The sequence below is a fragment of the Heterocephalus glaber genome, unplaced genomic scaffold (assembly GCF_053883595.1).
Source record: "Heterocephalus glaber isolate CG9 unplaced genomic scaffold, H.glaber_assembly_v1.0 deba00001429, whole genome shotgun sequence".
Classification (NCBI taxonomy): domain Eukaryota; kingdom Metazoa; phylum Chordata; class Mammalia; order Rodentia; family Bathyergidae; genus Heterocephalus; species Heterocephalus glaber.
The window spans coordinates 23,849,557-23,875,707 of record NW_028258294.1 but is presented as its reverse complement, the minus strand read 5'-3'; the positions used below and the strand labels follow the sequence as shown (position 1 = coordinate 23,875,707).

The 26,151-nt window shown below is 35.8% G+C and overlaps 1 protein-coding gene across 8 annotated transcripts in view; it reads left to right on the top strand.

Annotated features, from left to right (window-relative positions):
• The window catches only part of Npat (nuclear protein, coactivator of histone transcription), an 81,901-nt gene that overhangs the window by 24,953 nt on the left and 30,797 nt on the right, over positions 1–26,151 (top strand). For all 8 annotated transcript variants that reach the window (XM_087212169.1, XM_087212174.1, XM_087212173.1 and 5 more), the window contains 12 exons: positions 553–634; positions 1,610–1,697; positions 2,428–2,519; positions 2,598–2,685; positions 5,053–5,149; positions 5,994–6,104; positions 8,642–10,297; positions 11,939–12,054; positions 12,127–12,235; positions 15,839–15,899; positions 16,000–17,134; positions 19,250–25,179. In XM_087212169.1, the coding sequence (XP_087068295.1) occupies positions 553–634; positions 1,610–1,697; positions 2,428–2,519; positions 2,598–2,685; positions 5,053–5,149; positions 5,994–6,104; positions 8,642–10,297; positions 11,939–12,054; positions 12,127–12,235; positions 15,839–15,899; positions 16,000–17,134; positions 19,250–19,327 (3,713 nt within the window). In that variant the 3' untranslated portion in view covers positions 19,328–25,179. The remainder of the gene's footprint in view (positions 1–552; positions 635–1,609; positions 1,698–2,427; positions 2,520–2,597; positions 2,686–5,052; positions 5,150–5,993; positions 6,105–8,641; positions 10,298–11,938; positions 12,055–12,126; positions 12,236–15,838; positions 15,900–15,999; positions 17,135–19,249; positions 25,180–26,151) is intronic.

Genomic DNA, 26,151 nt, shown 5'->3' with positions numbered 1-26,151 from the left:
AAAGACTTACTGAATTTAATGTAAAAATAATAATTAGAGGTTAGTCAGGTGTGGTGGTGCATACCCATAATTGCAGCACTTGGGAGGCTGAGGCAGAAGGATAGTCACGAGTTTGAGGCCAACCTGGGCTACATAGTAAGTTCAAGGTCAGCCTAGAATATATAACAAGACATCTCAAAAAAAACAAAAAATAGGGGCCGGGGATTTAGCTCAGTGGTTTCGCCACCTGGTGTGCAAGTGCAAGGACCTGAGTTCGATCCCTGGTACCTAAAAAAAAATAATAATAATAATCAGTATTTAATGCTTCTTAGGAACAAGGTATAGTGGCATGTGCCTGTAATCCCAGCACTCCAGAGGCTGAGGCAGGAGGATCACCACTAATTTGAGGCCAGACTGAGCCACATAGTGAGGTTAAGGCCAGCCTGAACTATATAGCGAGACCCTGTCTCAAAAAAACAAAACAAAACAAAAAAATATATATCTATACTGCTTATCACCTTAAAGTTTAAATTCATTTTCCTTATCTTATTGTTTTGTTTTCTTGAAATACAGCCGGAGAGTCTTTAAATATCATTCCTGGAACTCAGGAAAAGAAATCTCACGCCAGTTTAATGTCACCTGGTAGACGTAAAAGGTAAATGATTTTTATAAAGAATATGTTGCGGCCGGGGGGGTTTAGCTCAGTGGTTTCGCCACCTGCTGTGCAAGCGCAAGGGCCCGAATTCGATCCCTGGTACCGAAAAAAAATAAGGAATGTGTTGCCAGTGCCATTTAAAACAAACAAGCAAGAATTGTAGCAGATATTTACATAGTGAATACAGTTCTTGGAACATGTAATGATATTTATTTCAGAAGACATTATTTTCTTTCACATGCTAACTTGAAACTGAGTTGTGTCCTTCAATAAATGGCATATCATTGTTTCATTGAATATTTCTTTTTTCTTTCATGGTACATAAAATAAGCGTATGTCTTAAAATTGATGATATCTCGGGTACTTTAGAATATATGCTTTTTAAATGAACATAAATAATACCAGTATGTTTTATGGTTCACAAACATACATTTTAAGTTTTTAATTTATATAATCTTTTCAGGAAGTTTTTGAAAAAAATTCTTTCTGTCCTACTTAGCCAGTGTCTCTGGACAATATTTCCAAAAAAAGGAGATGAATTTAAATTATTTCTTCTGATTTTTCACCTGTGAATCCACAGGATTTTTGTTTTTATTGTGAGTTACTGCTGATTAAGGCTTACTTTATTACAAGCTGCCTTATTATAATCTTTCTCACTTAACCACATAAAAATCTATAAATCTATTTTATTCCAATCTAAACCCAGTGGCCTTATTTGATTTTAAAACAGGTCATAGGATCAAAGTTTATATGTTTAAGTATATAGCTAGAAAATAATCAAATTACATCTCAAATTTATTTCTTCTTGTCCAAGTTTGGTAATGCTTTTTCTATTCTGTTGCCTTTTGTGCACACTAAAAGAGAAAACATATCTGTTCTACCAAAATAGTCTTAAAGTTCATGTCTATATGGGTAGATATCATCGAATCTGTTAGACATAGTAGTGAAAAGACAATCTTTTAAACTGTGTTGCAGTGAATCACAAAGGAAAAGTATTACTTTGTCTGGGCCTCACTCAACAATACGGAATTTCCAGGACCTAAATGCATTTACAGTAGAGAAAGTAAGTGACATTCCCAAACTTTACAACTTGAAATACTCCTAAGTTTAAAAGTACTGACATACACAAATGTGTACATGTGCACGCATGTGCATGCATGCATGCTAAATATAATATTTCTGTAAGATTGCAGTGGAATTGCCTTCGGATAGAGGGTCGGAATGTATAATTGTGGGAGGCAGTATATTCAGAATAGCATAGGCAAATCCACTAAAGGAAAAAACATTTGTATATTAGGAACTGCAAATACTTTGTTGTTGTTGGATTATTCAGTATAATAGAGCATTATTTAAAACTTTTTATAATACGCTAAAACCCACCTGCCTCGCAAGCACAAGGTCCGGAGTTCGTTCCCCAGTACCAAAAAAAGAAAGAAAGATATAATAAGCTAAAATGTGTCCCTAAGCAGTGAAGAAAGAGTTGGTGAAAGATCTGTGAAAACACATAAATTTTCAAATGCTATGTTTAGGTGGTAATATGGAGGGAGCCACTACAACTTCTGAACTTCTACTTAGATTGATTAAAACTGTTTAGCTTCCAGTGATTGGGTTTTTATTATTTACATATTTTAAGACAAGTTCTTACTGTGTTGCCTACACTGGTTTCAAATTCCTGGATTCCTGATCCACTTTAGCCTCCCACATAACTGGGACCTGACTGAGATGATTGTTTTTTTAAGTAAGTAACGTGATACTCTTTCCTATCCTTATTTAACATTGACTTTCTTTTCCAGCAAATGGTTATTGAAAATGCACGAGAAAAAATACTAAACAACAAGTCTCTTCAAGAAAAGCTTGCAGAAAACATTAACAAATTTTTGACTAGGTGAGCTGTATGTTTAAAATATTTAATTGTTTTTGTCTAATTGCATAATTATGCTAGATTTTCCTTTCTGTATTACAGTGATAACAATATTGTTCAAGTACCCAAGCAAACAGATAGCAACCCTGCTGAGCCAGAAGCTTCAATTGATGAACTCCTGGGACTTCCGGTATGACTAGGAGTGTGTGTGTGGTGGGGGGGGGCGGGGGGGGTAGGTAGGTAGTATTTATAGTCAGTTAAAATAGGTGATATTTTGGTTTTAATTCAAAACCATTGCCAAAAGGTTTGATGTATAAAATGTAGTTTAAAATAAGATACAGCCAGGTGTGGTGGTGCACACTTGTAATCCTAGGGCTTGGTAAAATAAGATGTAGCTTCCTTTAATTCCTAAATTAGCCAAATACAATTTGTTTCTGAGCACATTTAGATAGTGATTTTTCAGAGTCAGTTCATATTTTACTACTTACATGGTAAAAATAACAACATCTTTCTAATTCACTGAAAAGCTAACCAACTTTACCAGGCTATCAATAAAACTCATTTATCAAACATGGTTTGGGATTTTTAAATATTTAATATTTAATGATTCATTGATAGTATGTTTATTTTTGTGTATGTGATAATACTGTACAATGTTTATTAACATTTCTTCTACACTGCTACAAACTGTATAATTTAAAGAAATAATGAAATAAAATGAATCCAAGTACTATTTAAAGAAGAGTTACTAACCAAATGAATAATTGTCTGTGTGAGGCTTACTGCCAAGAGAAGAAAAGTAGGAGTTGCATTCACCATTGCTACTCAGTGATGGTGAATAAAAGAGTTGGTAAAGAAGGAATTTAACACAATATATATTTGTTTGTTTGTTTTTGGTGTTTTGAGACAAGGTCTTCCTATGTAGTTCAGCCTGTCCTTAAACTCACTATGTAGCTCAGGCTGGCCTCAAACTCACAGTGATCTCCTGCTTCAGCCTCCCAAATGCTGGGATTATAGGTGTGTGTCACCATACCCGGCAATATGTATTTTAATATTTGTCCATTTATAGTGTGCTTTTTGAAGAGCAGCTAAGTTTGTGTTTACTTGTAATCTTGGGCAGTGTAAACATTTTTATTAGCATTACTGTGTGATTTCATTATAGCGAGGTTTTTTTCATTTGATAAATTCTGAGTGAAACCAGTGACTTTTTTTTCCCCATATGCCAGCTCTATCAGTACTTCTTTAAAAAGCCCTTTCTATCTTAGCTAACAAATATATATCTATGCTAGATTTTTTAGTCTCTTAACTCCTTGCTATGTTTTCTTCACAAAAACAGATGCTTACTATAATTAATGGCACTCTTAGATTGTGTGAGAGTTACAAGAAAGTGAAGATACGCAGGGCATACTGGCACATCCCTGTAATCCCAGCACTTGTGCTGAGGCAGGAGGATTGCCAAGAGTTAGAGGCCAGCCTGAATCACAGAGCGAGATCTTGTCTCAAGAAAAGCCAAAAAAAGAAAATGACACAATGTTCTGCTCTTGGTTGTTCATATTATTATATACAGTATTTGTAAAATGTTTTAAATTCATATTTAACAGTTTTAAAAACAGCAGAGGGATTTTTTTTTTTTTTCTGGTATGGGGAATTGAACTCAGGTCCTTGCACTTGTGCAGCAGGCAGCGAAACCACTGAGCTAAATCCCTGACCAAGCAGAGGGAATTTTTAAAAAAATGCGAAGGACAAAATAGAATCTCAGTTTGTAAGCCAGTAAAACCAAGCTCAAAAGAAAGCAAATTTACAATCCAGAGTAGCACTAGTACCTCTGAAAGTAAATGTAAAAGAAAGGCTACAAACACAATAATGAGTTGCAAAACTTAGGGGGTAAACAACATATCTTTTTCCTAGTCCTTACTGTCTCCAAGAAACAGCATTGCCAGTCATAAACTCTCCCAACAAAAGAATTTGACTTGGTCAGAAGAAAAGAACTGAAAATACATAGTTTTGAAAAATTATTGTACAGCTTAGATTGTACTTCAGAAGCTCACTCCCTTCCCTTTCCCATTGGTACAGAGCTTACATATAGCTTTTAGCATGCTATTTTTAAAATAAGAGCAAATAAGTAAGCCTTAGTAAGCATTTGAAGAAAGAACTTAATATAAAGAGATCAGACACAAATCCATTTATACTGAAGAACCTATAAAGCAGTCTACAAACTTATGTGAAGAAAACAGATCACAGAGCATGATAATGATCATATTAGAGTATGATTTTATTTGTTTTTATATGTATAGATAATTGCTATATTTTATTTTAATGTTTAGGAATGTGTTCACCAAAGTGATTAACTGTAGGAAGTAAAATTAAGGAAAATTTACCTTCTATTTTCTAATCTTTATTTTCTTTAAAAATGAGCATATTTTTTACATTTAAAATCAAATTTTCTTGAAAGGGCATGCTTCAGCATAAAAATTCAGAAATATCAAATGTCTGATAAATTTTTTCTGGTGTTAAATGTTGATTGAATTAAGAGTGTGCCTTCAATTCATAATCACAGAGTGAAATCCATATGTCTGAAGAAGCTATACAGGATATATTGGAACAAACAGAATCAGACCCAGCATTTCAAGCACTGTTTGATTTGTTTGACTATGGTAAGTAGACAATTTTTTTAAGGCAGTTAGAAGAAAATAGTTTTTCTAGTCTCTGGTAACTTAACCAGCGTGAAGCAACATTACCCAGAGCATTTGAAATAGGTGCTATTTCATTAAACCCAACATTTTATGGATATTTAAAGGAATTTTGTTTTTGTTTTATTTTCAGTTAAACATCAGCTATAAAAGTAGAGAACAAGGGCCGGGGATTTAGCTCAGTGGTTTTGCCACCTGCTGCGCAAGCGCAAGGACGCGAGTTCAATCCCCGGTACCAAAAAAAAAAGAGAACAGCATGGGGTATTTTTGTTTGTTTTTGTTGGCATTTTGACCAATCAGAAATTGTTGAGGCCTACTGAAAAACAGATAAATAAAACTGAATAATATAAAATGAATACAACATACCGACCATTGCTCACAATCCTATGATCTAGTGCAGTAGTTCTCCAACTGTAGTCCCCTAAACCAACATTATGTGAGAACTTGCTAAATATAGAAATTCTTGGACTTTCCAGAAGACCTAATACAGACTGAGGTTTGAGAGCCACCAGTACTAGCCAGGCACCCTGATGTGCACATATGGACACTGAGATAAGGGATTTGCTTGAGCACAAAGGTTTGAGACCAGCCTGGTCAACATAGGTGAGACACTGTATCAGAAAAAGTCTGGTAGGAAAATAGTTCTATTCCCACTTGTAAATGACATACAAAGCAGCATATTAAAAACATCCAGAAAACCATAACTAAGACCAAGGTTTAGTATTTGTCTGACCACTGTGAAGTGGTATTAATTCATGCTTGTTTTTATTTTGGTCATTTAATTATTTCCCTGTTCCCTTTTTAACAGATAAAACAAAGAACAGTAAAAATATATCACAAAGCATTTCTAATCAGCAAATAGTCTTATCTGAAGAAACAAATCTAGTGGTTAAAAGTTCTTTTGAAAGAGAAGAATCTGGTAAGAACTTGACTTTGTTATTAACCAAAATGTTAATAGTAGTCTCAATTCAGAGGCACAAAATATTGTTTGAGTTCAAATTACTACATGGGTCAGTTTTGTATTTCTACTTTTGCCATAAGAAAAATTACTTCCAATTCTTCAGTATTTGATGATAGGTGAATTTCTTTATAACGCAGTAGTTTCTTGACATGCACAATTTAGCTGGACTCAAGTTTGAAGATTTTTAAGCTGTATCTACTATGTCCACTAAATCAGTACTTTGCACTTCTCTCTCTCATAGAATGCTAATATGGTACATAAGAGCCCATAGGAGCCACTTATTAAATGAAGGAAAGCTATAAATAAGACCGTCTTTGAGTTTTGAAACATATGCCAGTTTTTTAAAAACTTATTTTAATGTAACAGATGGGTATGGAAGTACACGATAAAAATGAATATGGCTTAGTTGGGTATGGTGGCACACACCTATAATCTATAATCCTGGCATGTGGGAGGCTGAGGCAGGAGGGTCTCTGAGAGTTCCAGGCCAGGCTGGGCTACATAGTTCAAGTCCAGCCTGAACTACATAGGAAGACCCTGTCTCAAAAAAGCAACCAAAAAAAATTATATGGCTAATTGAAATATCAAATCAAGCAAATACTGTACCCCAGTAATCATCTCAGAGTTAAAAAAGAATAGAACACCAAGAACTGTACAAACCGCTCTTCATTCCCCTACCCAGTCACTATTCCTCACCTCCCTGTTCCTCAAAGGTAACCATTATCCTAGCTTTTCACACTTCTTGCTAAACTTTGTACATTTTCAGTACCATCTCCATTCATTCTGTCTACAACAGAGTTTGTAGGCCAGGGATATAGCTAAGTGGTTCTGTCTTCTGCCCCCCACGTGCAAGGACCCAAATTAAATCCCCGGTATCAAAAAACCCCACAAAGTTTGCTATATCATCTTTTCTGCTCACCTGTTTATAAATGTTATATCACTGTGCAATTCCTAAAATACCTAATAGCTCCCAATTTTTTTACATCTTCTCTTCCTAAAACTACTTTTGAAGATTTTAGACTATATTCCTCTTAATCCTCTGCCAACACCCAAGCTCAATCCTCCATTTCTTCTTAGGCTGAACTATCATGGAGTACATATGTTTCTCACTATATGTTATGTCTAGAAGATTGTGCTTCACTTAAGCTCCACCCTGCACAAAACTTGAAATTCTCTTTTCTCATAATGTTTTTTTACTCCCCCTGCCAGCGATGGTGGTGCTCTCCTAGGTACTTGGGAAACTGAAGAAGGAGGATCACAAGTTTGAGGACAGGCTGGGCAACTTAGTGAGACCTTGTCTCAAAATAAAAAGGGGGAGTAGCTCACTGTTAGAGCACTTGCCTAACATGTGCATGGCCCAGGGTTCAATCCCCGAAACCCCCTACCCCAAACACATTCACCTCCCCAAAATTTATGTGGCCTAAATTAATTTCCTCTATTCTCCCCAACAGCAAGGATTTCAGTGGGCTCTACACCCATTTTTACTAGTGTCATAACTGTTATGGTATTTGATACACATTTTTATGGGTTTTCCCTATATTTTCTCATTTGATCAAGTCAGTGTTTTCTGCCCTAAATTGGGTATAGTTTATCAATGCTGTTTTGTTTTCTGAAATACCCTTTCCTCTTCCTATAGTATTTATTTTTCAAGATCACCTCCTTCATTAACTCTTTGTAACATTTTTTCTTGTTCCATAGATAGAAAGAGATTCCTTTTTTTCCTATGCTGTTAGTTTTCAGCATGCTTTCTTGTAACTTTGTGTTCCTTGACTGCTTTCCTAACTATCCTAATCTCTCCAAGATCAGGGAGTGGATCGTTCACACTTTGTATTCCAGTAGAATACACATCTTTGTGTTCCAGTACATGTATGGTTGGTCTTCACTAAATATGTGTTGAATGTTAAACAGTATACGGAGATCAAATATTGATCATGTAAAAAAAAATCAGATAAAATGAGGTCAGTAGAAATGGTGGAAGTTGAAAAATTAATGTAGCGAAACACTACTACTACTACTACTACTACTACTACTACTACTACTTGGAGACAGTTTTTCTTTGTTTTCCCTACTAGTAAATACTAGATATTCTTAAACCTCTATACTTTTTCCTTCATTATGTCATCTATTTTCTTAGAATTGGACACTTGTTTAAAAAGGCATCAGCACTAGGTGTGGTGGTACACACCTGTAATCCCAGCACTCAAGAGGCTGAGGCAGGAGGATTGCCATGAGTTCGAGACCAGCCTGTGCTGTATAGTGAGTTCAAGGCCAGGCTGAACTACATAGGGAGACCCTGTCTCAAAAAAAAGGCATCAGTAATTAGAAATGTTATCATAGATATTTTTGACTCACAGAATGGGTAGTACAATATCAGATTTCTACTTACTGTTATGCTAAAACTTTGTATGTCATTGACAGAATAGGTTGTAATAGTAAAAATGAGTGCTTCAGAAACTTAACATACTGTATCTTTCCATGATCTTGATATTTTGCAGATGGTCAGCCTGGTCAACCCCCTTGTACATCCTATCAAAATGAAGATGCACTAAATGCTTTAAAGAATGGCAGCAATCATGAAGTGCTTAGACAGGAAGCCCAGGAAGATTTTTCCCAAATAGATTCTTGCATCCAGAAAAAGGCCATTAAAACAGCAGCACCTATGGAGGAGAAGTGTGACCTTGACATTACCTTTCAGTCTGTGCCTAATTTGAATGACTTTAACCAAAGAGGAAATTCTCATGCTGAATGTAATCAGCATTGTGCTGAATTATACAACAGTCAGATCCCCCCTGAAACTGAAAGGGCCATGGAGGTTGAAAAGAATTCTTTGTCTCCAAATGTGCCCAGTGAATCTCAGTTACAGCCTCATCAGTCTGCTATACCAGTAACTTCATTAGTTACCCTTGGTGGTGAAATGAATAATGAAAACTTAATTCTCTCTGGGAAAAGTTGTCAACTTTTGTCTCAAAATCCTCCATTAACTGGAAAAGCATCTAAAAATAGTCAGTTTTGTGAAAATCTGAATACAGTAAGACTTAAAACTAATTTTCATGGTTCCAAGTCACCAGATTCTAGTGAAATTTACAAAAGTAAAATTGAAATTAATAATGTACTACCAGTTGTGTCACAACAACTCCCAGAGTGCCAAGATAATTCTTCACTTCAAAGTAAAATGTTACCTGTGTCTGTTGAAAGTTCAGCTTTACATGTATCTGAACAAATAGAAATTTGTCTCGAAGATTCAGACTCAATTAAACAACCATATAATTCCACAGCTATTGAACTAAATCATATGGAAAATGAAACTGAGCCACACAACTCTGAGGAAGTTATTTTGGATTCACAGGAGCCTTCATCTTCCGTAAAAGAAGGAGATAACATTTTTCTTTCTTTAGGTAGAACTGATAACTGTGGGGAAATTGCATTGATACCTCCAGAAGGTAACTCTATAAAAAACAATCACTCTCTTCCTTCAGAATCTGGGTGTTCTTCAGTGGGAGATTCTCACCCTGAGTCCCCAAATCCTGGTGATAAACCTTCTAGTGACAACTCTGCAGAGATAGATTCATCAAATATTGTGTCTCTCAAAATTATCATTAGTGATGATCCATTTGTTTCCTCAGATACTGAACTTAACAATGCTGTATCTAGTATCAGTGGAGAAAACTTGCCAACTATCATTTTATCTTCTCCTGCTAAATCACCTGCCAAAAATGGAGAATTAGTTAAAGGCCTGTCTTCAGAAGAAAGTGCAGGTACTGTTGTATCTGCTGCAGTAAAGGATTCAGCCTCAGTGGAAGAAAGCCTTTTAACACTCAAACCTGAGGACTCTTCAGTAAACAACGTTCAGAGTGATGACAGCACTACTTTTTCAGCCAGTGTTACACCATGCGTTTCCAAGGAAGGAGGATTCATACAGTTGATGCCAGCCACAAGCACAACTTTTGGCAACTCAAATAACATTCTCATTGCTACCTGTGTGACTGATCCAGCGGCCTTGGGAACAACTGTTAGTCAGTCTAATGTTGTGGTGTTGCCTGGAAATTCTGCACCTATGACTGCACAACCTCCTCCACCACAGTTACAGACACCACCAAGATCAAACAGTGTATTTGCTGTCAACCAAGCTGTGTCACCAAACTTTTCACAAGGTAATTGTAAGAACATATTGGAACCTGGAATCCCAGCACTTGGGAGGCTAAGGCAGGAGGATCTTGAGTTTGAGGCCAACATGGGCTTCATAGTGAGACCATGTCTCAAAAAAAAAAAAAATGGAAACAGGCTGGGGATATGCAAAACTATGTGGTAAAGCACTTCCCTACCGTGTGCAAGGCCATGGATTCCATCCCCAGCGCTGTAGGAGAAAAAAGGAGTTGGGAGCATGTTGAAATTCATTTCTCTTGTGTGTGAAGTTGTTGGGTAGGAGATAAAAAAGAATCTATTTGTATAAGAACATACACTTAAACTTTGTGATTATGCTTCTTGTGCTAATTAATTCAGTCAAATCTTTTTAAATCTGCTAAGCTATGGATTTAAGTAGTTGAATTTTTTTTCTTTTCACCATTACTTTTCAGTGTACATGTTAATAAGCTACTAAAAGAGTTAAAGAGTGATTCTGCCTGCCTCGCAAGTGAAGGGTCCTGAGTTCGATGCCTGGTACAAAAAAAAAAACAAGAAAGACTGATTTTTCACATAGCTATACCTGATAAAACCCAAATGTTATGGGAGATTTTCTTACTGTACCTGTAGTTTTCAAAGAATTTGTCATCTATTTGAAGAGACTTTCAAAAACAACCTGAATTTTTTCCTCCATAAAATCTATAATTTCTCGCTGCCTTCCATCTTCTGGAATTGATTCCTGTCTTTAGACTCCTTAGTTTAGAGGGGGCTCTTGTGGCATATTATTACAAGCTGTTTTATAGCAATTAGTGATTGAAATGCCTGTTACATTGGTCATTGATTATGTGTTCCTCAGAAGTGAAGCTTATATCACATTCATCTACAATTTTATATGTATTGTTCTTTTCCTCATCTGCCTTTTTATATTATAGGCATACATGAAAATCTGATTAAACATTAACAATCAATTATTAAACTTGGTGAGTGTTTCAAGTACTGTTTCAGTTGAGCTAAAGGAGAGGTCAGAATTGATACAGAATATGGAGCTTAAGCTAGAGCTTAGAGAAATAAAGTAGGAGATAAAAGTCTTCACAGCCAAGGGAAGCAGCACAAGCATACATAGGTATTTGAAAGACTAGTAAATACACGTAAAAGTGAGTGGATCAACCTAACAGGAACAATTAGTGAGTTTATTCAGAAAAAGTTTATTTGCATGACAGGGCTAAAGTATAATAGTTGACTGTAGTTGACTTATAAAGACCGTATAACCATTCTAATTTCTCCTTACTGGTTTTTCCTTGTTATGCATCCTTTTGGACATGCCATTGAGACATAAAACAGGGTTATGAACAGGGTCTTGCGCTATAATCATGGGGTTAGGATCCTTTCTGTTTTAAGAGTTCATACTCAAATTAGTTTCATCATTCTTTCTAGAGGAATCAAGATGGTAATTGTAATATATTCTCCTAGCTGTAGAGTCTTCTTACACTTACTCATGATGGTTTACCATGGCTAAATTATCTTGGTCATGCTATTGTTCTTAAATTAGTATTTTTTTAAAGGAGAGTAGATCATAAAGAATGGTTCATAGAATTTATTTAAAAGTGCTAATTTAATATATTATGCCAGAAGATTTGAGAGGAAATCTTACTTCAACGAAAACTCTTTTTTAGGTTCTGCCATTATAATTGCTTCTCCAGTCCAACCTGTACTCCAGGGAATGGTGGGAATGGTCCCTGTCTCTGTGGTTGGACAGAATGGAAATACCTTTTCTGCACCTCCTCAGCAGGTAAGATTTATGAACTGAAAATGGTTCACTGATGCTTTTCTTAACAGTAATTAATGGCGTCTTCTCTTGCAGGTCCTTCATATGCCTTTAGCAGCACCTGTATGCAATAGAAGTATCCCTCAATTCCCTGTTCCTCCGAAATCTCAGAAGGCTCAGGGACTGAGAAACAAGGCTTGTATAGGTACCATTTCTTTAAGTTAATTAATGTCAACTTTATGTCTATATTCATTTGTCTTCAATACCTGAAGTGTTGTACTATTCCTAACAAATGGTCATGTTAGCTTAAAGTATTATAGTAATAGATGTCACAAGGCAGCCAGTTCTATTATTGAACAGTTTTGGTTCTGATAAAATTGCTTTTAGTTGTTGACTCTTAGCGTTTGCCTGTTGGGACTTCTTTCTTTGGTGTTCCTCAGATAATCATGATCCCTCTTTCCTAACATGTTTAAAGTGTATGGTAAATGGCTTATACCTTTGTATGAGACTAGATCAGTACATCTCAAATTTTAATATGTATATGAACTACCTGGGGATTTTGTAAAATTCAAATGCTAAATTAATAGTGGTTCAGTGCCCGAGGTTTCATATTCCTAACAAACTCAGATACTGCCAGTGCTCCTCGTACAGAGCACACATTGAGTGGCGTGGCTTTAGTTTGCAGATTATCTTCTTTTGTTCTCTTCTTTAATCAGTGGCCCAGCTCTCTGGCTACCATGTCCAAAACCCAGGAGTCACTCTTAACACACATTTCTCTTTGTTCAAATATGCGTTTTTCATCTAAGTTATATCAATATTGTCTTAATGTAGTCCCCCTTTGTTGTCTCTGTTTATCTGTTGGTGACTAAGTGGCTTTTCCCCCCATAATACAAATGTGAATGTGTTGATTCTCTGCCTAAAACCTTGGAAATACCCACCCACAGGATGAAATTGAAATTCCTCAGGCTGGCTTACGTACACATTTGTTAACCTCTCCATTCTCAGCTCTTACCACTTGCCAACATGGACTCTGTAACAGCAATACTTGCTATTCACCTTATACTCGGCGATCCTTTTTTATTATCCCTTTACCCATGTTATTTCCTCTTCTCAGAATTCTCTTTCCTTGTCCAGCTATCACCCTCTGATGTGTTTCTGATCCTTCAAATTTAACTCAAACATAACTTTATCCTAGTAGCTATTTATAACAAGCAGTGGCGAAGATGGGTATTCCACTTTTTTTTCTTTAGTTCATTACCTATGCTACAGCACTTAACAGATTACATGGTAAATGTTTATCTTTACATTGTGAATGTTTAGTGTTCTAAGGGCAGTGATTATACAGAGTTCACTAAATGTTATGATCAGTTCAGCTTTTCCTTATGCTAAAGGTTATCTGTCTAGTAATTTGGACTTAAGTTGTATTTTGATTTACTGGCACCCTGCTAAACTTTGTCTCATTACAGCAGCTCTATATTATTTTTATGTTCCTTCTGTTACCATGTTAGTGCCTTTTAGTGACCATTGGAAATCATTTGCACAAGCCTATCAATGGACTTTCAAGGGTTTTTTTATTTGACAAACAATGATATGATGAAAACTTTTGTAGATGGCATCTTTGTGGGCCTGTATGAATTTGTTTGGGGCATATGCCCAGGAGTAGAATATCTGAATCATGGATAAGAATTCATACTTTCATTGCTTTCTTTACTTGACCAGTAACATTGCCAGTGCTAATACCATGTAATATTTTAGCTTTTACCAATATGATGGCATGAAATGGTACAGTAATGTCTTATTTCATTTTGTTTTGTAATTACTAATAAGGTTCAGAATCATCTCTAAGAAACTGCTAATATTTCCCTTTGTATGACTTGCTTGTTCGTATCCTTTTCCTTCTCTATTAGATTTCCTATCTATTGAGATGTTATTTTTTTTTTGATATCATAGATGTCTTCTCAGTCTCACACTTGTTTTTTATGCCATTACAGAGTTAATACCAGAAAAGAAATTGGTGAAAGCTCAGTATCTATGATAAGTTTTTTTTTTTTTTTTTGGTACTGGGGATTGAACTCGAGTCCTTGCGCTTGCGCAGCAGGTGGAGAAACCACTGAGCTAAATCCCTGGCCCTATGATAAGTTCTTAAAGGCTATCTATGGTAAACATCGCTTTAAAGTTGGAAACAAAACAAGGATACTCATTCTCAGTTTCCTATATAGATACAGTAAGGAAGCATTGCCAACACCAAAAAGTTATTAAATAATCCATTTTCCCTCCTCTGACAGCTGATCTTACCTCCACCATATACAAATTCCCATATATCTGTGGTCCAAAAAAATACAGTAAGAAAATAGGTATGAAAATTTTAAAATAGAAAATGAAATTATTATGACAAATATCACGGTTTTTACACAGTAAGCCCCAGGGAATCAGTAGAATGATGAGGAGTGGTAAGAATTAAACAAGATTGCCAGGTATGATTAATTTACCAAAATTACTCTGCCAGCAATAGTTGCTAAATATAATAGAAAACAAGGCATCATTTACAATGACCACAAAAATAATAAAATGGAAAGGAATTAACCTAACCAAAAATGTTAGAAAAGGAATTTTAAATCTGTGAAAGGATCTGTAGGAAGTCCTAAATAAATGGAAAAGAGCCATGTTTATGATTCGAAGATTTAACTGTGTAAGGGTGTCAGTTCCTGGTTGAATCAAATGTTTTATAGAATTACAGTTTAAAATCCAAGTAAAATATTTTGGGGATTGGGAAAACTGCTTGTTAAATCTGTAAGAAAGAATAAATCCATGGTTAACTAAGAAGAGCAGAGAACAAACTTTACCCAGCCAATACTGAAATAGTCATGTCATAGTAATTTAAAATGAAAAAATGAATAGAACAAAATAATTTTAGAAGACTGTATATAGTATTGATAAAGGTGAAATGAGAAGTCAGACAGGGCACCATATACAAAGTAACACCATATTTTCATTCAAGACCTTGATGACTAAAACTTTTCAAAGTTCTCTAAAGTTTTTCCATGGTAGACCACATGCCATGGGTGAGGCCTTGGGTTCAATCCTAGCACCAGAAAAATGAAAAACAAAAGGTGGTTCCATTCCATATCACTTAAAAATTGATTTCTCACTTACCTGCCACTTGGCAATCATTTTAAATATTTAAATCCCTCCCATTGCCATTTAAACTCTTTAAGATTTGCACATCTCATCTGAAATACATCTAATCCCTGCCTTCTCACTTTTAGCCAGTGATTTCATCTTCCGGCTAATCAGTAGTAAATTTCATTTCCAATATCTCCTATTCTGTGTGTACCTGTTCTACTTCCAACATCATCCTCTTTTCCCATCTCTTGTCGGGGAAATACTATGTCTGTGCTGAAAATGTATAGACTTTTCTTGTCGTTGTTCTCTATACTGTTTACATGACATTTCCATTTTAATAACCTTTGAGATGTGTATCTAACCTGCAATTTACAGCCCTTTTGTCCTCTTTTTACTGTTACAACAAACATGAAAAAGTATCTACAGAGTTTGGTATCTATGAGAGCCTTAGGACCATTCCTTCTCTGGTGCATGACTGTAGTACTACTTTATTTATTTATTTATTTTTAATTTTATTTTTTTTTGGTACTGGGGATCGAACTCAGGTCCTTGCGCTTGCAAGGCAGGCGGCGGAACCACTGAGCTAAATCCCCAGCCCAGTACTGCTTTTTTAAAACCAGTATATAGGCATTAAAACTTTTCTTACCATATGTAATATTGTCATCTGTTGCATCCTTAATTCCAGGAAAGCAGGTCAATAATTTGGCGGATTCATCAAGTTATTCAGTTGGATGTCATGCACAAAGGTGAGTACCAAGTAGTTTCTATCATAGATTATTTGAATGCTCAGCTTAAAAACATAAAGGATTTCTTTATGTTGCTAAATAATTCTTTTTTTTTTGGTAGAACTGAAGTTTCTGACAAGAATAAGGCCACAGGACTTGGGAAAAAAATGGAAGAAATCACAGTTCCCTTCTCAGAAGAGAGCATGGTTCCAGTTAGCAGACCATTTGAAAGCCATAGACGTGTGCTGTGTTTTGACAGCACCACTTCTCCAGTGGCAAACACGCAGGGGTCAAGCCATAAGATGGTATCACAACACAAAGACAGGAGTGAAGTTTCCTTTTCTCATCTTGACTCACCCATTGTGTCCTGCACGTTAAAACCCCCTTCTAATGCTACCAAAAAAGAGAGAGAGAAAACACCTATGCCTAAGATTTTATCTAAGTCAGAAACTGCTATAAGTCGGCATACCACCATAAGAGAAGCTCAGTCAGAAAAGAAAGTTGCACCTACAGAAACGGTATTTGAATCCTTCCATAAAGCAACAGCTAATAAGGAGAACGAATTATGCAGTGATGTGGATAGGCCGAAAAATTCAGACACTTCAAAATTGTCTATTGGGCAACAAAATGGGAGTTTACGAAATGAGAAAGCAGTAGCTTCCCTGCAAGAACTGACCAAAAAACAAGCTACATCTTCAAACAGTAAAAATGTTATTTCAGTAGGTACAGCTATGAAGGAACTAAAACAAGAACAAACTAAATCTACCAACTCTTTGAGTACCACAGAAATATTACATGATGTTCAGTTGCACAGCCCAGTAAATAGACTTGCTGATAGTAGTGATTTGCCTGTTCCCCGTACACCTGGCTCAGGAACGGGGGAAAAACATAAAGAACCTACAGATGTCATCAAGCCCCCCTCTAGTAGGCGTTTTGGTGATGACAGTAGCACACCAAAAGTAATGATCCCTCCTGTCACTCCAGACTTGCCTGCCTGCAGCCCTGCCAGTGAGACAGGCAGTGAAAATAGTGTAAACATGGCTGCCCATACGTTAATGATTCTCTCCAGAGCAGCCATTTCCAGGACTACTTCCACAACTCCTCTAAAAGACAACACCCAACAATTTAGAACATCTTCAAGGAGCACCACAAAAAAAAGGAAAATTGAAGAATTAGATGAGCGTGAGCGGAACTCCCGCACTTCTAGTAAAAGTCTTGCAAATTCATCGATACCAATGAAGAAGAAGAAAATTAAGGCAAGTTTTAAAATTCTAATTTCAAAACTACAGCTTTCCTTCCTTCAGTGCTCAGAGAATTCAGCAGTTTTTACCACAACAACCTGATCAAATATTATGTTTAACACCCCATTGAGCTTGATTGTCAGAATGCGTTTAAATAGCAGTGTTTCTTAGTCATTGTGCTGCTTAGAAGTTGTGTATCCCAGCACTCAAGAGGCTGAGACAGGATTGCTGTGAGTTGAACGCCGATTAAACTACACAGACCCTATCAAAATATTTTGTGTAGCCACCTGCCTTGCAAGCACAAGGTCCTGAGTTCGATCTCCAGTATCCAAAAAAAAGTTTTGTGTAGATGAAACAGCATTTTCAAGACAATTGCTGAGGCATGTAGCTATAAACATCTTCATTGGGAAAGGCAAATGTTTTGTCATGGTAGGACACAGGTTTTTTTATGTTTATGAGAATGACATAATGTGAAAGATTGGAAAACCACTATTATAAAATTAGCAAATACAGTGGTGCCTCAGTCCACAAACACTTGCTTGCAAACAATTTGGTTTACAAACAAGTGTTTGGCAAAATTTTGTTTTTGTTTGCAAACTGTCAAGTGACAAACATGACAGCGGCCATCTTTCCTGTACAAACGTGGCCATCTTTTCCAAAATCATAGAACAAATTAAGTTTGTGAACTGAGGTGCCACTACAGAACACTACTGTGCTCCTCTTAGATAGATCTGGAGGTTTTCACATGTCTTGTCATCTCTATAGCCATTGAAGTGTTAATGTGGTGGGGCAGTGTACCTGTGGGGGATTTTTTTTGTTGTTGTTAAACATGGTTGTCTGTCATAAGGGAGTGCAGGGATAGTAGCATTGATGAATGAAACCTATTTGTTTTAAAGTTGTTTAATGCTACTTTTAGTCATTGGATTGAATAGAAATTGTTTAAAATATATTGTATGAAGGAAAATCTTGATTCACTGCCCTGAAAGCCTGGGTTTGAATCCTCCCAGTGCTATGTACTGACTCTGTGACTGACCATGGTTAAGTGTAGCTTCTCTGTTTATTAGCCTCATCAGTTTACATGATGTTACCATACCTGTTCCCTTGTGGTTTGGGGGACTACATATAGTGTATGTAAAATATCTGGTGTATATTTAATGTCTGGAATTTGATAAGTGCCTGTTACTATTGTCGGTTCATAAAGCTTTCTGAGGTTTATGGCTTAATGGTAACAATCACTTTATACAGACATATTCTATCTTGTCCCATTCAGCATTCTTAGGCCCTGGATTTGTGTAATGTCTTTTGCCCTAGACAGATGTTGAAGTACCATTAAAATATAAGATGTGTTTAAAACACGTGGTGAAACTTTTGTTTTTAACTTATTAAAATGAAAGACACATTGCCATTAATCCCCCTCAAAATACTCTCATTTCAAACATACTTAAACCCATCATTCTTGCCACTTTCTGACATGAATGTCTGTAATTGTGCTATTATGACTGCCTGAATGTTCTGAATCAATTCAAAATGTTTACTTTCATGGTCATCTTGAGTTTGGGGGAAAACTAGAAGTCACAAGATGCCAGGTCCAGTGAATAAAGTGTATGAGGACACACACACACACACAGAGTAATGTTTTTACAAGCCTGCCTTTCCATTGGATGCCCCTTGGCAGCATTTGTCGTATTTTTTTATCATACTTCATAAGGACAGGAAAGAGGACTTCCAGAATTGCTTCAGAAAGTGGCAGAAATGATGAGATAAGTGTCCTCAAAAAGAGTGGGGCAGGGCCGGGGATTTAGCTCAGTGGTTCCAGCTCCTGCCTTGCAAGCTCATGGTCCCAAGTTTGATCCTCGGTACAAAAAAAAAAAAAAAAAGTAGAGTTATTTTGAGGAAGATTAATGGCAATGGATCTTTTACTGTAATTTTTTTAACACTATATTATCATCACACTTCATATATTAACTCTTGGTTTATACATCTCTACTTCTATACAACTAAAATTCTAAAAGATCAAAATATTTTGGCAATTTTAGTAGTATATGGAAGAATTCAACATTATGTTGTAGATGTCTTACTGAGAAAACTGGCCTTATTATTTTCTTCTTTTTTTTTTTTTTCTCCCCGCAGAAAAAGAAGCTACCTGCTTCATTTCCAGCAGGAATGGATGTGGACAAATTTTTGTTATCATTGCATTATGATGAGTAAACATTCTAAACACTTAAGAACATCAGTTGTTTAAAACTTGTATTCCTGAAACCATGAGTGTGGGGAATGGGACATTGACAGAAATTGAAAACATGACCTGCACTTTTCATTGAACTAAAATTTCACTTTATACCTGATCATGCTGTTTCTGAAGCAGCACCCTAGTTTGTAAATAGACTTATTATATTTCTATTTTGGAAAAAAAAATTAGCAGAAATCTAAGTAAAGCCAATCTGCAAAAACTGTATAGCTTTGACAATTGGATATTGTAAATATTGTGTAAATCTTGTGAAAATAGAGTTTAAATTACCTAACGTTCTTACACTGAGTTTTTTGACTTATGATCCTTAATTGGGGTTTATTCATCTGGAATAATATCTCATTTCTTTTGAAGGAAAATGTTCCTTATCCTTACAAATTACCTTCAGTCATTATTCAAAAAGATACTTAAATATATAGCCACTAAGTGCAAAAAATAGTAACCATCTCAACTGGTAGTAAAGTGTCTAATCAGAAATAATCAGTTTGATGGATTTTTCCCCCTAGACTCAATTGCGGTAAAAACTATCTTCTTAAAATTTTACGATTTATTTCTTATGGTCATTCTGTTCTCTTAGTTTCAAAGAGAATTTTGTAAACCATTTATTGAGTGTTCTGATCTTTCCTTTATAAATCTTTTATAGAACATTAAGTGGTTAGACTGTTGAGCCATACAAAGTTGAGTTATAGAGTAGTTGAGATTTCTTGGTATGTATAAACTTCCCCCCAAGCACTAGGGATATAAAGAATTGCACTAATTCTTCACATAGTAGTGACCAATGCACATTTAATTTATATCTTGTATTTTAAGTTAAAGCTTATATGGAGGAAAATCATGTCCATCAAAAGATGTAAAAAACCATAATTTTATATTTTAGTTTCTCCTAAAATGGGGTTTGTTAAATAACAGTATCCACACTTAGATACAGCACGTTGTCTGTCCCTTAAAGTGTTACAAAAGATACTCTCAAAAAGTCCTTAAGGGTGAGTGAGAGAGGTGCCTTCTCTGTATTCAACTCTCATAACAGCAGTCAAGTTGAAGAACCAGTTTAAACTTTTGAATGATAACAAATTACAATTAATACCTGACCGATTGTGCCTAGATATTAAAGTATATTTAAATGCTTTCTGTTTAAATGTTAGTACATTAGGCTTTTTTTACACAGGTGTATATTTTGTTGAAAAGTCACTTTCCTCAACCATTTTTTGTACTGGGCCTTTAAAAAAATAAATCCATCCTATTCTAATACAACAGTTTTCAATGTAGAAATCATTTCTTCATTGCTGAACTTTACTGTAGAAATTTCGTGATAATAAGAAATTTTTGTGATATGACAGTGGTCTCAAACTGAATATCATAAAATTAATTTTACTTGATACTGTACTAGTTACGTTTGAATACTTTCATTAACTTCTGCACTTTAAATTATATTGACAGCTAGTTAGAAACATGATTATATTACATAACAAGTTCTTGTTTATTCCTTTTCATAAACTGATACAGTACTTAAAATTGCAGATTTTCCTCTCCTCTAGTTAATATTCATGTGTTAAGTTCTGAGAATTCATATACAGATCTGAAATTTGTTCAGTATTCTTTTTTTTTTTTCTTTTGGTACCAGTGATCGAACTCGGGACCTTGCGCTTGCAAGACAGGTGCTGGAGCCACTGAGCTAAATCCCCGGCCCTGTTCAGTATTCTTAAATAGGAACCACAAGATAAAGTCAATTGTACTTGGAGGTTTTGTGTTTAAGAGGTGAACCATAATCCTCATTTTTCCGTAAAAAATCCAAATGTCCTGCACATCAACTGGACTGTTATACTTTTTAATCTGTTTTAACAGTCAAATGCTCAGTGACTACATTTTAGGATTGAAGAATACCACAAACAACAATGGATAGCTATTTTTATAACTACCTGTAAGGATCTAGTCTCTAAGTTGGACATTACATAGTGATTAATGTAGTCAGTGGATGCCAAATCTGAGAAGTCTTGTAATTAAAATACTTGATTATTTTAACCCTGGATATCATTAGAGCCCTGTAGTTTTTTGAAATTGCACCTGAGTAAAGCATCCATCATCCTTCAAGCAGAGGCTAAATGTCATGACTGTTAGAGAAATGAATATTGGGCTTTTGCTAATGAGTAATTTCAAAAGCATATTACTCTCCACTCTGCATTCTACCTCCATCCCAGTACTGAGGATTGAACCAGGAGCCTTGTGCGTGCTGGGTAAGCCCTCTACACTGAGCTAGATCCCCTGCCTCATCTGCATTCATTCTTTACCAAGTGAGTGTTTTTCAGGCTCAGGCCTTCTTGAAGTTATGTATCAAGTTTTGACTTTATTATTGTACTTCTGTAGGGGTTTGTTTGTTTTCTTTTTTCTTTTTTTTTGAGACAGGGTCTCTATATGTAGTTGAGAGTAATCTTGAACTCACTAGGTAGCCTAGTCTGGCCTTTGAACTCAAGGTGATCCTCCCACCTTAGCCTCCCAGGTGTTGTGATTATAGGCTGCACCACCACAAATGGCTGAGTTATATTTTAGTAATCCAAATTATTCTGAATTATGAAACTCAGGTAACCTCCATGGTTTAGTCAAGAAGTTCGGACCTGAATTATATTTATACATAAATGTGCACACTTTTTTACTTTGATATATAGACTATGATATGTCATGATTCATATAGCTTTATATTCATTGTTGTTTGAATATTCACATCTTTTATACTTCCGATTAACTTTAGAATCACTTGCATTTCAGATATGGCAAGTAACAAAGTTTTATAGTTAACCTCTCTAATAATTTCTTGATAAACTAGCTGGATTTTTTTCTTTGTCGCTGTTTTTAGAGGGCTCTTCATTCTGTAACCACTTCAACTGGTTTTGTGCTTGTATAACATAAACTTTTTACAGAGGGATAACATGTAAACAGAAAAGTGTGCACAACTGTAAGTTTATGCACTTGAATTAATTTTCTGAAACGTGTAATCATCCAGATCAAGACTAGAACATTACTAGTACCCTAGAAATCCTTTACACCTTCTTCTACAGTGGTAACTGCCAGCCCAAAAAGTAATCATTGTACTGACTTCTAACACCATAGACTAATTTTTAGGGGTTTTTTTATTTATATAAACAAGTTCATGTGGTATATAGTCTCTGTGAGATTTACTCATGTTTTGTTTAATGCAGTCATCCTCAGTGCTGTTTACATTTGCATTGTGTATCACAACCCATTTTATAGATATAAACATAAATCTAGTTTGGGGCTATTATGAATTAGAACTGCTATATTCTTTTATATGTTTGTGGGGGTGTGTTACACTTTTCAGTTGGCTATATACTGGGGAGTGCAGTTGCTGGCCCATAACATCGTTGCTTATTTCCAAACTGAATTGAATATGTGTGTTTTTTAAGGTTATTTATTATACTAACTTACACACTCAACAGTAAGAGGAGTGTTCCATTTATTCTACACTAATACTAGGGCTTGGTATTTTCATTTCATTTTAGGCATTTTGATGGAGTATGTACATATGCACTGTGGCTTTGTTTTTTCCTTTCCGATGATGCTAAATATGTTCTAAATATTTATTGGCTACTTGGTTATCTTTTGTGGACTATCCGTTGATGTGTTTTGCCCTATTTTGTGCCAAGTGGTCTGCGCTTTTCTTAATGATATGTACCTGTTCCTTTTGTATTCTAGATATTCTTTATCAGATAGCTATCAGGTATCTGAATATTTTACATTTTTTTCCTAAAAGCTTTTTTATTCAGTGTCATATAGTTTGATTGATCACCCACATGGAATTGATTTTCCATATGGATACGCAGTTAACCCCACAGTACCATTTATTTACAAAGACCATCCTTCCCCAGGTACAATGCTGTGTTACCTTTGATTTAAATCTGCAAACTATATATACATGGGTTTATTTCTGGGCTTCAGTCTATTCCATTGGACTGTTTTCTTAAAGGTTTGCCTGTCACAGTCCGTCTTGATTACAACAGGAAATCTGTTGATTTTTAGTTTCTATTTTCTGCTCTGAGTGAACTTCACTAGTGCTAATGGATTTTCCAGTGCTTTTTTTTATTTAATAAGGATGTATCCTCTGTAATTTTTCCAATTTTGTTTTATGCTATACTGATTAGCATTTTGAGTACAGTGAATAATGATGAATAATGAATCCTCATTCCCCATTTAAATGAGAATGTTAAGAATAATGTTGACTTTATTTGTAGCATTTTTGTTTTATTTTGCAGTGTCTGGGATAGAAACCAGTGCACCCTGCAGGCTAGGCGTTGTGTATAGTGTTTTAAGAATTTACCTCAGCCAGGCATTGTGGCACACACCTATAATCCCAGCACTCAGGAAGCTAAGCAGAAGGATCACTCCAAGGTTGAGGCCAGCCTGAAATACATGGCAAGACTCTCTCAAACCCCATCCCTGCAGATTATCTCAGGAGTACCTGTTCAACTTAATTAGGTGCTATTATAACATCAATTAAAATATTTGCATTAGAGCTTGGTTTGGTGGCACATGATCCCAGTATCCTGAGAGGCTGAGGCAGGAGGATTGCAAGTTCAATCCCAGCCTGGGCAATTTAGCAAGATTTTAAGAATGGATTTTTTTTTTTTTTTTTTTTTGTACCAGGGATCAAATTCGGGTCCTTGAGCTTGCAAGGCAGGCAGCGGAGCCACTGAGCTACATCCCTAGCTCCTTAGCAAGGTTTTAAAAAGAGGCTGGGGATGTAGCTCAGTGGGAAGGCCCTGGGTTCAATCCCCAGTATTTAAAAAATTGCATTAGGCCCGCAGATTTATTTTTATATTTATTTTTATATTCTAATGTTCTATACGTTATGATCTTTTTGTTTGTTTTTGTTTGTTTTGTTTTAGAACAGGTTCTCGCTCTGTACTCTAGGCTGCCCTGAACTCACTCTGTAGCCCAAGCTAACCTTAAACTCTCGGTTGATCCTCCTGCCTCATCCTCCCAGATGCTGGCATTACAGTTGTGTGCCACCACACCCAGCTCCTTTTGTGATCCTAATGAATGCCTTTTAAACTATAAATTTGATTTGTGGAAATTTATTTAAATGTTTACTTTTAATGAAATTGGTTTCAAACTTACACAAAATCATAAATTATTTTGAAGCTTTTTTTTCTAGTTTATCTAAATGTTGTGGATAATAAATAGTACCAGTCTTAAGGTTGAAGTCTAAGATAGAATATGTAAAACCATTCAAAGCAATGCCTGGACAATAAAAACACAAAAAGTACCTTAAAAATGGTGATTGTAGCCAACTGTTACATATCTACGTACATACATGTACATATGTATGTGTTTTTTCATTCCTCTGCAGCAATGTACTTAGAATAGGAATGACAGTAAATCATCTAGTGTTCCAATTTATTTTCTCTGAAATTTCTTCTAGGCTGATTTATCTATACAGTCTTAAAGCTCTTTTTCATCTTAATTTCTGCGTGAGTTCTCTAAAATGCAACTAAAACACCTCTTTAACAGTGGTGTACTTTTTTGGGCCAGGGATTTAGCTCAGTGGTGCTGTCACAAGTGCAAGGTCCTGAGTTCGATACCCGGTACCAAAAAAAACAGTTGTATACTTTTTTGGTTTGCTAATTTCTGCTTTATTCATTTGTGCTTTCTTTTTTCCTCAGGGTCCTTTTTGCATGTTACCTGATTTTTTCCTTTTCAAACCATATAAAGATTTGAGGTTACGAATTTAACTGATTTCAGTTTCAACCTCAAAGCCTGGAAGATTGATGAGTTCTTTGTAATCAAACTCTAGAAGATGAGGGTAAGTATAATTTTTTTTATACCTTTGACATGATTACTTAGAATAAGTGCATCATGTTCTTAGGCTTAAATTTTTTTTTTTTTTTTTTTGGTACCAGGGATCAAACTCAGGTCCTTGAGCTTGCAAGGCAGGTGGCGGAACCACTGAGTTAAATCCCCGCCCTGGCTTAAGTTTTTATTAGTACAGTCAAAGGATATGTGAATTATTTTTTCCACTGTTGGGGGTCTAACCTAGGGAGGGCTTCAGTCCACCACTGAGCTACAGGTTCAGGGGAAGGAGAAAAAAATAAGAATCAAGAGAGATTATGTAAAGGTGCAAATTTCCAATGATTAATGTCATTATATTGTATACCTAAAATGTACCAATAAATTAAATTTTAAAAAAATTTTGTATAAATGTGTATCACTGCTTGCTATGGTTAGATAAGTATTCTTGAGGTCAATGTGTTAAAGGCCTGGGCATCAGCTTGTGACGTTACAGGGAAGTGGTAGAACCCCATGGGGGCTATTAGAAGTCAGGTCACTGGGGATATGCCCTCAAAGGGGATTAAGGGACCCTGGCCCTTCACCTCTTCCTCTCTTTCATTCTGAGCTGCCTTTAGATGAGCGTTGCTCTGCCATGAACTTCCCAGCATGTTATGTGCCCCACCAAAGGGGTAACAGATCATAGAACAGAACCTCTGAGTCTAAGCAAAGCTTTCTTGCTGGGGAGCCTATAATCCTAGCAGTCGGGAGGCTGAGGCAAGAGGATCTCTGTGAGTTTGAGGCCACCATAGGCTACATATAGTGAATTCAAAGCTAGCCTGGGGTACAGGGAGACCTGGTCTCAAAAACAATAAAGAAACCTTCCCAATTTTTTATTAGGTATTTTTTATCAGTAATACAAAACTTAACAGTGCTTAAAAATACATATTGTTTATAAGGGTACAAAGTTTGATATTTATCCAATTTTATAATATTCAAATCCCATCTT